Source organism: Hemicordylus capensis, chromosome 4 (genome assembly GCF_027244095.1).
Source record: "Hemicordylus capensis ecotype Gifberg chromosome 4, rHemCap1.1.pri, whole genome shotgun sequence".
Lineage (NCBI taxonomy): Eukaryota > Metazoa > Chordata > Lepidosauria > Squamata > Cordylidae > Hemicordylus > Hemicordylus capensis.
The window spans coordinates 14,712,503-14,725,972 of NC_069660.1; the positions used below are offsets into that span (position 1 = coordinate 14,712,503).

The window sequence follows — 13,470 nt, forward strand, 5'->3', positions numbered from 1 at the left end:
GCTTTTTGGAAGTCCAGGTAGACTATGTCAACTGGATCACCTTTATCAACATACTTGTTGACACTCTCAAAGAAGTCCAAAAAGTTGGTGAGGCAAGATTTACCTTTGCGGAAGCCATGCTGGCTCACTCCCAGCAGGGCCTCTTCTTCTAGGTGCTTTACAATTTTATCCTTGAGGATGCTTTCCATCAATTTGGCTGGAACGGACGTTAGGCTAACCGGCCTGTAATTTCCTGGATCGCCCCTGGATCTCTTTTTGAAAATCGGTGTTACATTTGCTACTCTCCAGCCCTCTGGTACAGAGCCCGATTTCAGGGATAAGTTAAATATTTTAGCAAGGAGGTCGGCAATTTCACATTTGAGTTCTTTGAGGACTCTTGGATGGATGCCATCTGGCCCTGGTGATTTGTTAGCTTTCAGTTTTTCCAGACAGTTTAGAACATCATCCCTTGTCACTTCTATCAGACTCAGCTCTCTAGTCTCCATCCCTAAAAAGCCTGGTTCAGGAACAGGTATATGCTCAGTATCCTCTGCCGTGAAGACAGACGCAAAGAACTCGTTCAGTTTCTCTGCAACCTCCATATCCTCCTTAATAATCCCTTTCACTCCCTCATTGTCTAATGGCCCAACCGCCTCCCTGGCAGGTTTCCTGCTTCTGATGTACTTAAAGAAGTTTTTGTTATTCCCCTTGATACTTTTGGCTAAATGTTCCTCAAACTCTCTTTTTGCCGCCCTTATTGTCACCTTGCATTTCTTTTGCCAGAGTTTGTGTTCCTTTCTGTTCTTTTCGTTTGGACAGGCCTTCCAATTTCGGAAGGAAGTCTTCTTCCCTTTTATGGCTTCCTTGCTGTTAGCCATGCTGGCATCCTCCTGGACTTAGTGGTACCTTTCCTCCTTTTGGGTATACAATCTAACTGGGCTTCTAGTATTGTGGTTTTGAGTAAACGCCATGCACTCTGGAGTGAAGTGACTCTCCTGATTTCCCCCCTCAGCTTTCTTTTCACCATACTCCTCATTTTGGAGAAGTTTCCTCTTTTGAAATTTAAAATGTCTGTGTTTGACATCCTTGGTGATTCTCTCCCTGCATGTATGCTGAATTTGATGGCACTGTGGTCACTGTTCCCTAAAGGGTCGATGACACTGACATCACGCACCAGGTCCTGGGTGTCACTCAGAATTGGATCCAAGGTCGCCGTCTCTCTGGTCGGTTCCATGACCAACTGTTCTAAGGCACAGTCATTTATCGTATCTAGAAATTTGACCTCTTTGTCCTGACTTGAATGTGAATTTACCCAGTCTATTTGTGGGTAGTTGAAATCACCCATAATTACAGCCCTGCCTCTCCTTGATGCCTCCCTGATTTCCTCCTGCAACTCCCAGTCACTGTCGGCATTTTGATCCGGAGGGCGATAGCACGTCCCCAGTAGCACGATTCCTTTCCGGCCTTGTATAGTCACCCACAGGGTTTCTGTGGAGGACTCCAGTCCACTTAGGTTTTCTAGCTTGTTAGATTCTATCCCTTCTCTAACATACAGTGCTACCCCTCCTCCAAGGCGCCCCTCCCTGTCCTTCCTATAGAGTTTATACCCAGGGATAACAGTGTCCCACCGGTTCTCACTGTTCCCCCATGTTTCTGTTATGCCCACTATGTCTATTTCTGCGTTCGCAACCAAGCACTCCAGCTCACCCATCTTGGCTCGGAGGCTTCTGGCATTGGCATACAAGCACCTATACACTGAATCTTTCCCCTGATGTATGCTATTCCTTTGACTCTTTGACCTGCTGGTACAGCCTCCCGTCTGCTCTTTATGCAGTTCTGCTCTGTCCCCATCTGTTTTATTTGAATTCTTTGCAGCCTCACACTTTAAAGGATGGCTTTTGCCAAACGGAATACTGCCCAGCTCCCATCGGCTGTTCCCCAGGTGTCATTTTAAAAGCTGCTCTGCAACCTTTTTGATTTTAAGCGCCAGCAGTCTGGTTCCATCTTGGTTCAAGTGCAGCCCGTCTCTTTTGTACAGGCCTTGCTTGCCCCAAAATGTGTCCCAGTGCCTAATAAATCTAAACCCCTCCTCCCGGCACCAATGTCTCATCCACGCATTGAAACCCCTCAGCTCTGCCTGTCTCACTGTACTTGCGCGTGGAACAGGTAGCATTTCTGAGAATGCTACCTTGGGGGTCCTGGATTTCAAAATGCTACCTATCAGCCTAAATTTGGCTTCCAGGACCTCCCGACTGCATTTCCCCACATCATTGGTGCCGACATGCACCACGACAGCTGTCTCCTCCCCAGCACTGCCTAGGAGCCTGTCTAGATGCTGCGTAATGTCCGCAACCTTCGCACCAGGCAGGCAAGTCACCGTGCGGTCAACACGCGGGTCACAAACCCATCTCTCTATCCCCCTAATGATCGAATCACCAACTACAAGGAGGCCCCCACCCCCCAGAGGAGTATCCCCTGTGCGAGAGGATATGGGCTCATCATCCACGGAAGGGGTCCCTTCTAAAGGAGCATTTCCCTCTTCCTCAGACCGATGTCCTCCTCGCCCAAGACCTTCATTCTCCCTGAGAGCAGAGGAGCTACCAGCCCTGGAGTGGGATGCCTCTATCACATCCCTGAAGGTCTCATCCACATGCCTCTCTGTCTCCCTGAGCTTTTCCAGATCCGCCACCTTGGTCTTGAGGGAACGGATTTGTTCCCTGAGAGCCAGGAGCTCCTTGCACCGAGCACACACCCGTGACTTCTGCCCATGGGCAAATAGTCGTACATGTGGCACTCTGTGCAATACACTGGGAAGTGCCCCTTCCCCTGCTGACCTTCTATCTTCATACTGTTTTTGTTGGCGCTTATTTTGTTTTTGTTGGGAGCTTATTGTCCGTTTATTAGATAGTTTATTAGGATAGGTCTCAGCTGTAATGGTCAGCTATTTAACTGTCCAAACAGCCTTTCCCAATAATATGAGGGATACGAGGGAGGGATATGTACTTACGTTCTCTTCTCCACCAGGCTCCTTGTGATCGCGGGGGCTTGTTCCAGGCTCCCCTGCACACTTCCTGCTAAACTCCTGCAAAACTCCTATGTCCTGTTTGCTATCCTTGTTCGCTATGTTCTGTTCGCTATGCTCTCGGGCCTACACCTCATATGTAGTTTAGGCTTCCAACTGTCACACAGGATGTGAGTCAAAGGAAGGAATGTGGGGCCCCTCCCAGCCCTAGCTGACTCCACCCCCACTACTAAGTAAACACAGCCTTTAGGTAACCCTAAGAACTCCTAGCCCTGTTATATGTTAACCCTAACAAGTAACCCTAACAAGTAACACAGAGAGAGAGAGAGAGACTAAGACCTACCCCTTAGAGAGAAACAGCCCCTGCAAAACTCCCCTCTTGGTTTGTTTGAAGTGGAAAAGGCTAGATGTTTAGAAGGGCTTGCTCAGCTTCTCAGCTGTGTCTGCTCTTCCTAGAGTTGTCTTCCCTGTCGTTCGAGAATGTATCTCTTCTAGTCACAGCCCATCTAAACACTTCTGCCCCTACCTTTGTTTCATTATACTGCATATACAACACATGCTGTAGCTCCATGACAGGATTGCTTTCTGCAGCTGGACAACCTGAGGAGCACAGGGATCTTGCAATCAGGGGTCTAAATTAGGGGTTTTCAGCATTGGATCTCCAGATATTGTTGGACTACACTCTCTTCATACCTGGTCACAGTGGCTGGGTTGGGAACCCCTGATCTAAACTTAAGTCACTGATGGGAACCTGTGTTCCCATAATTGTTCATAGGAGCTATTAGCCCAAGGCTAGCATGAGGTCTGATCCAGGAGAACAGGAGAGCATGTTCTCTTCTCATTGTGTGCTGCCTGGAGATAGCATGGGAGAGTGTAAGAGGTTTCCAGCGTGCTTCTGTTTCTGCTATTTCCATGTTATGTAAACCTGGAAATGTTCCGTGGAGAACATTGAGTGCCACCTCTTTTTATATACTTTTTGTTTTTAATTTATGCAGAAATGTACAAAAGAAAGCACATTATGAAAAAACAACAGATAAAACTCAGCCCAGGAATAAATAAATATAACACCGCAGGGTCACTACTTCACTTAATTCATTTAGAATATTTGTAAATATTAGGGTACCTCCCTCAGCCTGACATTGTCAAGCCTACTTCAAATGCTGGTTACAAATGTCAGGCTGAGCTGTATACCTGACATTCTCAACCCAAAATTCTGGATTCGCATGACCCAGAAATCGCAACAGGAGCATGTGCCCAGTGGGAACTTGCCACTGCTACATGTGAACCTGCCCACTGAGAGAGAGAGAGAGAGAGAGAAAGAAGATGGCATATCTGTCTGAAGGTGCTGGAGTTGAGGAACAGGATGCTAACGTTCCTGCCCATAACTACAACATTCAAAATATCTTCCACAGTGTAACTGTTGAGAGACATTCTGTTCCAGCAATCCTAATTTGTACGTATATAGCCCTGTGCTTATGAAGCTTTATTTATTTATTTATTTATTTATTTATTTATTTCAAAGACATCAAGGAGGCACTACAGGCAGCCAAGGACAAGTTGGCTGGCAGCCAAACAAAGAAGGAACAGCTTCGAAATCAGCTGCAGTCCATACAGAGCACGTTGGACACGGTCCAAGGTTTGTCACGCTGTGGCTCGTTTTTTAAATGCTTGAAAGAAAAGTGCGTCTAGATTCTCCTACTATTCTGGATACTTTAACCCATTATGGCCTCTTCTGTGTTATTTTTTCCAACATAGATAGTTATGTATGTGAAAAACTTAGGGTGGGCATGTTTTGGTTAATTATAATCTGTGCATCCCCCAGGTTGCTCCCCTCAAAGTTTCTGCTGCCACCACGTCCTTAAAATCACCCTAAAAACACAGTAAGGGGGACCTGTGTGTCCCTTGGTTGCTTTTAGTGGAAATCAGCTGTCTCCAGTCTTGCTTCTCACTGAGGGGCAAGATCCAGCTAAAATTGCCCTTCCCTTGCTCACAAGTTAGGATGAGCAAGTAAAAGGCACATGGGAAAGAATTACTCTTCAGAGCATTGAAATGCACAGTCAACTCCATTGGCTCACAATCTCATCACTGTGAGACTGTTCTCACGAGCAGCCAGGACAGGGTTAGGGCAGCAAAGTCTGGGCTTGTCTGCCTGTGGGAACCCGCAGGAGTTGACTGGCTCTCAGTGGTGCCTTGGCAGCAAACCTGCCTAGGGAGCCTGCCTCTTAAACAAGGTTAAGGGAGCGAGCACTCCCATAACTGCATTTACTCAATCGTGTGTTGGTGCCAGCTGCTTGCAGCTGGTGCTGAAGCACTGACAGGTGCCTTCCCATCGCTGGTGGGGTGTGGGATCACGCAGTGCATTGTGGGATCTCCAGGGGCTGGGACGCATCGTCCTGGCCTCTGGAGCTCAGCGCTGCAGGAACGCGGTGCTGCTCGTCTGGGACCTCGATTTGCGCTCCCAACAGCAGAATTTGGTCATCTGGGAGAAGGTGAGTAAAACCACACACACATACACACCACCTGCCTGCCACTCCGCCCACCCGGTTGTGAGGACAACCTCTGTGACTCAAAAAAAACATGTTGAAAAAACATTGGATGACATGGAATAAATTATCTTCATAGGGAACTTCGAGGTCTTCTCTTGTAATGTAATATTGATTGATTGATTGATTGATTGATTACACTTCTATACTGCCCCATCCAAAGCCTCTGGGCGGTGCACAACAGGTAAAATACTATGACAAACAGCATTTAAAACAAACAGGTTAAAACAATATAAAGACAAATCTAAAACAGTTCAGAGCCATTTAAAACCAATTAAAAATACTTAAAAACAATTTAAAAGCCTTGGAAGCCCAGGCCAAACAAGTAAGTCTTTAGGGCTCTCTTGAAAGCCAACAATGAGCCCAGACGATGGATATCTGCCGGGAGTGCATTCCATAGGCCAGGAGCAGCTACAGAGGAGACCCTGTTCTGAGTCATCACCAGATGCGCTGGTGGTAACTGGAGACAGACCTCTCCAAATGACCTCAACATGCAATGGGGATCACTTGGCAGCCAATGCAACTGTTTAAGAACAGGCATAAAATGGTCTCTCCGGGTTATTCCTAGAGACCAGTCTGGCTGCTGCATTTTGAACTAACTGAAGTTTCTGAACTACGTACAAAGGCAGCCCCACGTAGAGCGCATTGCAATAGTCAAACCTGGAGGTTATCAGCTGATGCACCACTGTTTTGAGATTGTTATCTTCAAGGAATGGATGCAGGTGTCGAATCAGCCGAAGCTGATGGAAAGCGTTCCTGGCCATAGCCTCCACCTGGGATACCAGGGTGAGGCCTGGATCCAAGAGCACAGCCAGTCTGTGTACCTGTTCCTTCTGGGGGAGTATAACCCCATCCAGGACAGGGAGATCTAACTCATCCCTCAAATTCCGATCCCCCACAATGAGCACCTCCTTCTTGCTTGGATTCAGCTTCAATTTGTTCTCTCATCCAGCCCATTACTGCCTGTGGACAAGCATTTAGTGAATGAATGCCATTTCATGATGATGATGATAAGAATAATCAAATAAATAAATAAATGAGAAATAGATTTGGGTGTCATCAGCGTACTGGTAAAACCCTACACCAAATCTCCTGATGACCTCACCCAGCGGTTTCATGTAGATGTTAAAAAGCATTGGTGACAGATTCTTTTGCAACCTTACTCCTACCAAGTCTCTGGTAGGAGTCTATCCATATTACAAGAGAAGATTTTGAAGTTCCCTATGAAGAGGATTTATTCCATGTCTTCAAAAGTTTTTTCAACATGGTTTTTGAGTCACTGTGAAAATATTGTTGGTTTTCGTTAGAAACAAGACAAACTTATACATGGACACTTGATAAAGCAGTTCAAAACAGTTCATCACCAGGTTGCTGTCATGTTTTATCCTGGCATATATTATGAACTATATATAGTTATTTTTTAGATTGGATGTTGTTTAGTGTATCTTGTGGCTTAAATTTGTATGATCAATTATCATCACTATTTCTCTATGATTTATGATACAGTTCAGGTTAATACATTTTATTTCTCATGTATTTTTTGTTTTCATTGAATTATTGGATCTGTTAGGTTGCAAATTGAAATCTTTATCCCAGGGGACAGGCTTAACTAATTTTGGCTATGGTTTAAAAAGGGAGAACCTTTCTCCACAATGCACTCATCACTTTAGAGTGGGAACATGCACATCATTTTCCAGATTTCACCACCCAAAAGCCAAGTAGTCCTTAATTCCTTTGCCTGTGTCCCAGTGGGGAGCCGTGCCCTGCTCACCACTCTGAGACACTGCTATTGAGGGGGATCTATTCCCAAAACTGAAGAGGTTAATAACTTTATAGCTTTGTGGACCAATTTTACTGAGAATGTTGTTTTTATCTCTTTATCAAGCTTCCGCTGTCACTACCAAGCTCTTCTGGTGTAAGTTTGTGTCCTGACAACCCCTTAGTTGTGTAGCTGAGGGCTGCGTGGGGAGAACTATAACTCACAGGACACTGAGTGAAGTTTGAAATAAAACAAAGTCAACTTTATTGATGTACAAGTAGCTTAAAGGTTTCTCTCTGCCAAAGCAGGGCTTTGCATGCGAAATGGTTTCTGTGACCATGTGTCAAACTTAGTTCTTTAACAGAGGCTAGACTTATAAGTTGCTGAGGTGCCTGTGTTGGATACAACAAGCATTCCCTGACTCCTAGCCCTTTTACTGGAAACAACCACCCTGGTTGAAGACCCGTGTATATACCATACACACCCAGCATTCATACATAAGAGTCTCATACATAAGAGTAACTGGAGGAGTTCACTGTTGTGCATAGCTTACTACCCACCTCCCAATATTCAACCCACTGACCCAGAGACCCTCTCTAGAGATCCTCTCCCTCGCCCTAATAATCCCTGTCACTGGTTCATCCAAATCCTATCTGACTCTGTGAGTTCCCAGTTAGACAGTTTAATTGCCACTCTCTGCTCCTTTCTAAAGCCCCTCCCTCAGGAGCCCCACCTGGAGGGCGGTTCCTTAGGCTTCAGAAAGATGATTGACAGCTCTGGTGCTGCTTGCCAACCATCATAGTCTCTATGACACAACTTTTAAAGCCTGGTTTGTTGAAATTGACATTTGTATGATTATGTTCTCCCACAAAAGTTTTAACTACATAGTTCTTCTTGAAGCCTCATAGAGCAGAAATTGTCACTGAGATTTTTTGTAGGACAGCTACCAGTTCATTTATTTGCTTTTCTTGAGTTGCAGTGAATCAGTGTTGTTGCCCAGTGTGGGATTCTCATGGCTACACATTCAGAAGATTCAATAGATAGTTGCTTCCACTCATCTTCTGGTAGTTTGCCTTGCATATATATCCACCCACCCCACAACACACACACATTGTATCCTTTGTCTTCCAAGATGGCACAGCAGTGGCAATCCAGAATGTCAAAGATGCTGCCATGAAAGCCAATGAGACAGCAACAAGGATTGAAGAAAAATTGAGTGGCATGAAAACGAACCTGGATGAATGGAAGGAACAATATGGAGACCTCAGAAGTGAAGATTTAAATCGGGCTGTTCAGGATGCCAAGAATACTGGTATGTAATTCCCATATGGAGGTTGGTCAGTTCTTTTGGGGAAAGAGGAAGATTTGGTTGCAACGTGATGATCCTTGTGTGATGAAATGACTCTCTTCTCAGCTGCTGGGGTCAAGGGCATCTCTATGGGTTATCCTCACATGTTCCTAGGCAGGACTATGTTAATTAGCTAAAAGAAACAGAACTCTACAAGAGCCTGAGGAGGATAGCCCCGCCCCAGTTCTTTCTATCCTGCATGGTTCCAGGCAGCTCCAAAATTTTCTATTCAGATCTCTGATTATTGTTAATTCCTATTGATTCTACTTATCCTTTTCTATTCTCATTATTCCTTTCCTATTTCCTTCAAAAAAAAAATTTTTTTTAAACCCTCCTTTGGATTTTTGATCTTTCTCCCCCATTCACTCCTCTCCCTCCTTCCCCCTGCTATGGAGTGCGTAGGAGGGTACAGGATGATCCTGGTGCCAAAGGGGAAAGGGTAGAGCGGCTTCCCAGAGGCGACCAGACCCTCCGAATTGCGTCCCCCGCAAGCATCAGTACCAGCTGCTCAAATGCGGCCGGTACCGAATTTTAATGTTTAAATTATTTTAATTGTGTAATTGGTTTAGTTTGGATTGTAATTGTTAATTTATTTTAATTGTTTTTATTTTGTTGTAAACCACCCTGAGCCATTTTTGGAAGGGTGGTATATAAATTAAATAAATAAAATGCTGCCCGGTCTGGATGCTGACAAGGCTGCAGCGCGTTTCCCGCCCTCGGGCCACGAAACTCACAGTAGAGTGGCCAAGCGTGCCTCAGGGAGAGGCGGAGAAACAGAGAGCAAGGAGATGTCAAGATTGTCGTTGCTCCTTATGGCCAGGCTGAAATGGGAGACAGTGGTCCTGATCACCAAGCCTCCCCCTACAGCAGCAGAGCTGAGGGCATGGGCAGCATTGGAGGCCCCTGTAGCACTTGCCAGGAGCTCCATTGTGGCACGAGCAGCACAAAATGGCTCCAAAAAAGGAGAGGCTTCTTAGCAGTCTGTTGCAACACAGGCAATGCCAGTAACAGTAGTAATAATCAATAGATCTGAAGGAGGCGTACTTACATGTACCTGTACATCAGAGCAGCCACTACCTCCTCAGATTCAAATATGCAAAAAAGCATTTCCAGTATGTTGCCCTCCTGTTCGGCCTCTCATCGGCCCCATGGGTCTTTACAGAGTTATTGGCACCGCTGATGGCTTACCTCCATCTTCAGGGAGTCTAGATATTTGCATAATTGGATGACCTTTTGATCCAGTCACCTTCGAGAACAACAGCGGAGAGTGATCTTCAGACGATACTTCAGACATTGCAGGAGCATGGGTTCCTAATAAAACTGGTCAAAAGTCAGATGGTTCCATCTCACAGAATCCAACACTTGAGGGTGGTGATTAATACAGAGCAGGACGTTATTCCTTTCTCAAGACAGATTCAAGACTATTAACACAAAGGTAAAAGCAACGCTCTCAGCTCCTACAGTTTTGCTGCTCACGCTAGCAAGGATCTTGGCCCTGATGGTAGCAACCTTGGAGGTTGTTCCATGGGTGAAGTTCCATCTGAGAGATCTACAGTTGTTTTTTCTACTGCATTAGGTGGCCATCACCAGGAAAAGGTGCCTGCTACTACGCCTTCCTTGCCAGATCCATCAGTCTTTTCAATGGTGGCTGCTGCCACAAAACCTGTTAAAGGGGAAGCAGTATTTGAATCCGCCCAAGGTGATAGTGACGACAGATGCTAGCACCAGGGGCTGGCACGCACACTGCCAACAATTGTCAGCACAAGGAAAATGGACAGACCAGGGGAAAAGCCACAGCATAAATTGGCTGGAGCTAAGGGCCATCTGCTTGGCTCTGAGAGCTTTTTAACAACCTCTACAAGATTCTCACGTCCTGATACAAATGGACAACGTGACAGCGAAAGCTCGTGTAAACAGGCAAGGGGGAACAAGGCAAGGTCTCTTCACGCAGAGGCGGTCTTGTTGATGAGCTGGGCATTGCTCCACCTGGCCTCTATCGGCCCACCATGTAAAAGGAGACCTCAACCAGCTGGCCGACTGGCTGAGTCGGAAGGATCTGATGCCAAGAGAATGGTCCCTAAACCAGAAAGTATTCCAGGAGATAGTTCAAATATGGGGAATGCCAGTAATGGATTTGTTTGTGACACCTCAGAACATGCACCTACCAAGATTTATGTCAGGAGAACATAGATGCGCTATCGGCCCCATGCCCAAACAGCCTGCTTTACACGTTTCCATCTACTCCACTACTGGAAAGAGTGTTGAGAAGGGTATGTCTACTAAAAGCAAGTGTAATACTGGTGGCTCCATTTTGGCCCAGGAGGCCATGGTTTGCAGAGCTGCTACATCTGTCAGCTGCAGACTCATGGTTCCTACCGGTAACAATGGATCTACTCCTTCAGGGTCCAGTGCATCATCCCAACTTGGACTGGTTGCAGCTTGCTGCATGGAAACGGAGAGGTGAATACTGAGACAACATGGGTATTCCGATAATGTGTTGGATACTATTTTAGCATCAAGATGGTCGTCAATGAATAAGATCTACCAATGTACTGTGAGCATTTTTAAGATGGGCGGCATGCCATTCAGTGCCTCATGGTGAAACATCTATACATATACAACACCTTCTGCAGTTTCTGCAGGAAGGGCTCAAGAAGGGTCTAAAACCAAACACACTGAAAAGGCAAGCGGCCTCCTTAGTAGGACTTATTTCGGGCATATCTTCTAGGTCAGTACATTCACACCCTCATCTAAAAAGATTCCTCCGAGGTTTAACACTTATTTCACCACCTATGGTACACCGCTTCCTTTCCTGGGATTTGCATACAGTGCTAAAGGCCTTATAGTCACATTCTTTTGAACCATTGAGGTCCATTCTAATTTGGATTCTATAATTTAAGTTGGCGTTCCTGATAGCCATTATGTCAACGAGAAGGATATTGGCACTATCCATTCACACTACATATTCCAGCAAGAGTCTATACACTTATCCCGGATCCCTTCATCCATACTAAGGTGGCTTCACCATTTCAGCAGTCACAGGATGTTTTTCTTCCTTCATTTTGTCCACACCCCAGGCATCCAGTGGAAAAACAGTGGCATGAGTTGGATGTTCACCGATGCCGAGAGAGAGAGAAACAGTATGCTTTCAGTACCACGGATTCATTGTTTTTATCATTCCTACCTGAATCCATGGGGAAAGCAGTAGCTTCCTCTACCATTGCCAGATGGATTAGAACTTGCATAGCACTAGCGTATGGGACGCAGCATCTCCATCTACCTACACGTACAGTTGCACACTCCATATGTATAGTCGCACACTCCACAAGAGCAGCAGCAACATCGACTGCCTTTTCAGTGAATGCTCCGGTCCATGAAATTTGTAAGGCAGCAACATGGAAGAGTCCTTCAACATTCACAAGACACTATGAAATGGACACACATGTTTCCACACAAGCGGCATTCGGAAGATGGGTGCTACAGCAAGTGCTTCCCCAGGAGTAGCCAAGAGCTCTCCCTCCCTAGGTGACATACAAGCTGTGGTACGTCCCATAGAGATGTCCTTGACCCCAGCAGCTGAGTACGGAGCATTGATTCACCCACCATGAGGGCTTCTTCTGGCTGATGGAGTCAAGGACATCTCGGCCCACTTGGCTTGGCATGCTTGTTTGCTCCTGGGAGACTATCTTGTTAGCCTTTCTTACGTTTCCAGCAGAAGACTGCTGAGGACTTTTTCACTACACAGATATTGCAGAGCAGAATTCAACTAATGGACAATGTTTATTTCACATCAGGTTGAATGTTTTTTACATGTACCTTTCATATTCTGTTTCTTGTTATCTGTACGTTTGCTTTCCCCTCTGATATAACATTTTGTTGTAATTTTCGTAATTTGGTCTGAAAGAACTGGGGTGGAGCTATCCTCCTCGGGCTCTTGTAGGCTTCTGTTTCTTTTCGCTAATTAACATGGACCTGCCTGGGAGCACATGAGGAGGATAACCCATAGGAATGTCCTTGACTCCAGCAGCTAGAAGAAGACCTCACAGTAAGTAAACCAATGCTTCATACTACAGTACAACATGTTTTTGAACCTCTGTATTTGAAAAAGAAGCTGTATTGTTACTGCTTTCCATTCACTGTCAATGGAAAATGGCCAGTTAGATTCCTTTCATTTCTCACCTACTATATATTTTTTCCAAATTAATCTGCTAGCAGTGGGTTGTTCAGCTGAAGATTTGACGACATAATCTCTTTTTCTGACAAGATGCTAAATTGAAAAAAATACTAACTGCTCTCTTCTTTGCCTTCTGGCCTTTCTCCTTGGATTAGTTAGATAATTACTCAACTGTTGTGTACCTCACCTCTATAAATGATTTCAGATTCTGATGTCTTGTCTTATTATATGTCAGATACCAATTACCAGTGATATAGGCAATCAGACTGTCAGAGTGCATAATTAATTTGAGTTTGAGTTTTTGCCACAGTTGCAACTTGATGGTAGAGAGGCCCCAATTTAATCCTGTGATTAAAACAATAACTGAGCTTGCAGAGGTTTGCAGTATTATATGAGGTTGTATCAGCCATTACGGGATCCATTCCGCTGGCCTTAGTTTATTTTAAGAGCAACATCCAAACTCACAGAATGGTGACTATGCTTGAGCCTGGGTTCTGTTTAAGAGCATCCTTTTTCTTGGGCCTGAAAAGAATACTAACAAAGGTTTTGTATAGCCTAAGACAGAGGTTTTCAAACTTCCAGGTATTGTTGGACTACAAGTCCTATCATCCCCAGCCACATGGGGATTGTGACTGATGGAGTTGT

The 13,470-nt window shown here is 45.3% G+C and overlaps 1 protein-coding gene across 6 annotated transcripts in view; it reads left to right on the plus strand.

Moving 5' to 3' along the window:
- Positions 1 to 13,470, plus strand: part of LAMA5 (laminin subunit alpha 5) — a 362,437-nt gene that overhangs the window by 315,421 nt on the left and 33,546 nt on the right. For all 6 annotated transcript variants that reach the window (XM_053245482.1, XM_053245481.1, XM_053245483.1 and 3 more), the window contains 2 exons: positions 4,524 to 4,637; positions 8,436 to 8,615. In XM_053245482.1, coding sequence (XP_053101457.1) covers positions 4,524 to 4,637; positions 8,436 to 8,615 — 294 coding nt within the window. The remainder of the gene's footprint in view (positions 1 to 4,523; positions 4,638 to 8,435; positions 8,616 to 13,470) is intronic.